Source organism: Procambarus clarkii, chromosome 72 (genome assembly GCF_040958095.1).
Source record: "Procambarus clarkii isolate CNS0578487 chromosome 72, FALCON_Pclarkii_2.0, whole genome shotgun sequence".
NCBI lineage: Eukaryota > Metazoa > Arthropoda > Malacostraca > Decapoda > Cambaridae > Procambarus > Procambarus clarkii.
Genome location: NC_091221.1, coordinates 10,943,786 through 10,946,973, shown reverse-complemented (window position 1 = coordinate 10,946,973; position 3,188 = coordinate 10,943,786). Strand labels below are relative to the sequence as shown.

Below are 3,188 nucleotides of genomic sequence, written 5' to 3'. Positions count from 1 at the left end.
TTGTATAATGAGAAAAGGTTATGTAGTTGTTGTCTAGTATGGTATGGTTTTCATTTTGTACAATGAGGTTTACATTGTATAAAATAAGCTTTAATTGTTTCCTTTGTGTGCAGTGAGACATTCATTGTATATGAGGCTTTCACTGAGTACAATGAGGCTTCCATAGTATGCCGTGTAGTTTCATTGTGTACAGTGAGGTTTGCACTCAGAATACATAATTTATTATTTGAAAACAAAAAACGTACAGCATTCTACATATTTAATAAATATTTTATCCATCTAAGAGTAATCAACTACATAATATAGGTTTCTCAACAATAATAATTCTATGCTACTGAAATACTACACATAATTATGCTAATACAAATAATTATTCGTATTAGCATAAATTAATTAGTTAATATAAATGCAATTTTAATGGCATTTCATTAATTTGACTTGACTGTGGTAGAAAAGTACACACGAATGTCAGTTGAATTTTTCTTGAAATAAAATTTAGAGCCTTATGGAATGGAGCCATTCCATTTATCAGTACAATAAAGCTACTAAGCTATAAATGGATCTATTCAAAACTGTAAGATTGCATGACAAGGTCAACAAAGCCAGGTGTGCACAAATACCTTTCTCCAGCTTGTGTCCAAGCTTCCTCAGATCGACATTCACAAGAGATTGTTTGAGTTTCATGAATACCGGGCACAATTCACAATATGAATGAGGCTCCTCGGGTTACACCGAAATGATACAATATGTTTTCACGTTAAATACATTACATTCCATTCTAACTGAGACATTCCATGAATCTCCGAACAGCTGGAGCGCTGCATTGGATGTTGCACACACAAAAGGTGTACCAGAGCCAAGGACCCGAGGCAGCCGTCGCCTTGTACAGGAAAGACATCAGCAGCTTCAAGGACCAGCTCGCCCGCCTCGCAGCCAACACCACTGTCGTCTTTAAGCTCCTCGACGACCTCAAGGTAATATGTGTATCTTTCAGTTCCTTGATACCTAAAATAGTGTGTTTTTTTATTGTTTGGGCTTATTAGCTAAGGGGTAATGTTTCCAAGTGATAGGAGTCGAGTATCTACTACGGTTCTCGATACCCAGAGAGTAGTGCATCTACTACGGTTCTCAATACCCTGAGAGTAGTGTATCAACTACGGTTCTCGATATCCAGAGAGTAGTGCATCTACCACGGTTCTAGATACCCTGAGAGTAGTGTATCTACTACGGTTGTCCATACCCTGAGAGTAGTGTTTCTACTGCGGTTCTCCATACCCTGAGAGTAGTATATCTACTGCGGTTCTCCATACCCTGAGAGTAGTGTATCTACTGCGGTTCTCAATACCCAGAGAGTAGTGCATCTACTGCAGTTCTAGATACCCTGAGAGTATTGGGTCTGCTTCTGTTGTTGACACATAGAGCGTAGTCCACTACTGCTTCTTGGCGACTCTGGAGTTCTGTGTAGTGATGTTGATAGTTTTGGACAGTGCCGGATTATCCATTACTCACAGTGCCTTCGACCAATAAGATTGGAGCCTACGAAAAATTAAACGGATAATTTCCACCTTTTTCTTCGGGATATTAAATTGATACGAGGTACTTTTTCCATTTATGTATTATTTAATCCTATTAGTATATATTTATGTTGATTATTTTCTACATTATTTTATTTAGGGATATTCTGGAAAACAGGAAAGCAAAATATTAAGTATTAGTTTGGGTTGGTGTTAAATATGACCCCATAACTTAGAGATGCCTTAAAAAGCCTAAGAAAATCTTAATCCGATAATTCATTCCGCCCAGCCGTTCATATGTTACTTGCTGTAATTACTTTTCCTTCTGTGTTCCATAAATTGTGGCGTTATTGCAGTGGTATTGTCACTGTTGCATTGTTATTGCTGCTACTATTATTATTTTTTCAATAAAGCTGTTTTATAAGGTAAAGAGTATTTCATATTGCATTCTTGTAAATTGTTATATTTATTCAATTTTGCTCATTTTCACGAATAACTTTAAAATCAGAATTCATAACAACATGTATGAATAAAATATTAGAGCTAAACAAAAGAGCATTTCAAGTTCAAGTATGTTTATTGAGACAAGAAAGAAATACATCTTAAAGGGATAGAGTAGCTTAGGCTATTTCTACCCCCCTAAAAAGAGCATTTACCCCTCAGCGAGCCAGCATACCCAATGCAACGGAAGCCATCAACACCCGGAGTAACTACCCGCTGTACAACAAGGCGGCGCTGGAGGAGCTGTCAGGGACGGGTGTGATCATCTGGGACAGCACCCTGCCACTCTCCAGGGCCTACACCCTCCGCTGTGAGGCACAACCCCTGCACACTCCACCCTGGCACCACTGGAACTGCCTGGACAAGGGCCATGTAGGGTACATCCTCGTGGACCAGTATGCTGATATGATCATCAATGATTACTGTAACAAATACCTAAATTTAGGCCAAGACTTTTGTGTCTAGCTTATGCTTATATTCTCTCTTTATCAGCTGATTTTTATATTAATATACTTTTATATAAATATTTATATAACGAATTATTGCAAGTTTATATTAAAATACATTATTAATATAAAGATTTGTAACGTATTTATTGTAATAAACTATGTATATAAGACTGTATATGCCACAGTGTGTCTGTATGTTCCTAACACAAACTTTCATACAGAAAAGAAGACGGATTCAGGAAGGTACTTACGAAGGTTTTTCCTCTTAGCTAAGAACGAATTCCTTCTTAGCGCCTTCGTGGCGGCTACGTCTGTATTCAAAGAGCTACCCTAAGTGGAAAAACCTTCGTAAGTTCATTCCGGGATTTAAGTGTGGTTTCGACCACTCGTAGCTTTACGTAAACTGGATATAAGTCATTTTTTCTCTACTACATAACACTGGGATCGATTTATGATATTGGAACATGACCAAAATATTATTGCTGGTGAATCTAGTGAAGAGTAATCCTTCGTGTTAGTTATATATGCATTCTCTGCTTGAAACTTGAAGTAAATATGTGTTTGATGATAGTAGAATTAGTTTTATAATAGCAAGATATTATACCAGTAGTTATTAAGTAAATAAACACTGGTGAACATGAAATATGAGAGAAGGTGATGAGCCCTGCCTGATGGGATCATTTACTATCAACAAATGCCCCTGTTCACCTAGTAGTAAGGGTGT

The 3,188-nt window shown here is 37.3% G+C and overlaps 1 protein-coding gene across 1 annotated transcript in view; it reads left to right on the top strand.

Annotated features, from left to right (window-relative positions):
• The window catches only part of LOC123773612 (uncharacterized), a 5,427-nt gene extending 2,781 nt beyond the window's left edge, over window positions 1-2,646 (top strand). Inside the window, exons 4-5 of the mRNA XM_045767404.2 lie at window positions 811-974; window positions 2,178-2,646. Of these exons, the coding sequence (XP_045623360.1) occupies window positions 811-974; window positions 2,178-2,480 (467 nt within the window). The 3' untranslated portion in view covers window positions 2,481-2,646. The remainder of the gene's footprint in view (window positions 1-810; window positions 975-2,177) is intronic.
• The last annotated feature ends 542 nt before the right edge of the window (window positions 2,647-3,188 follow it).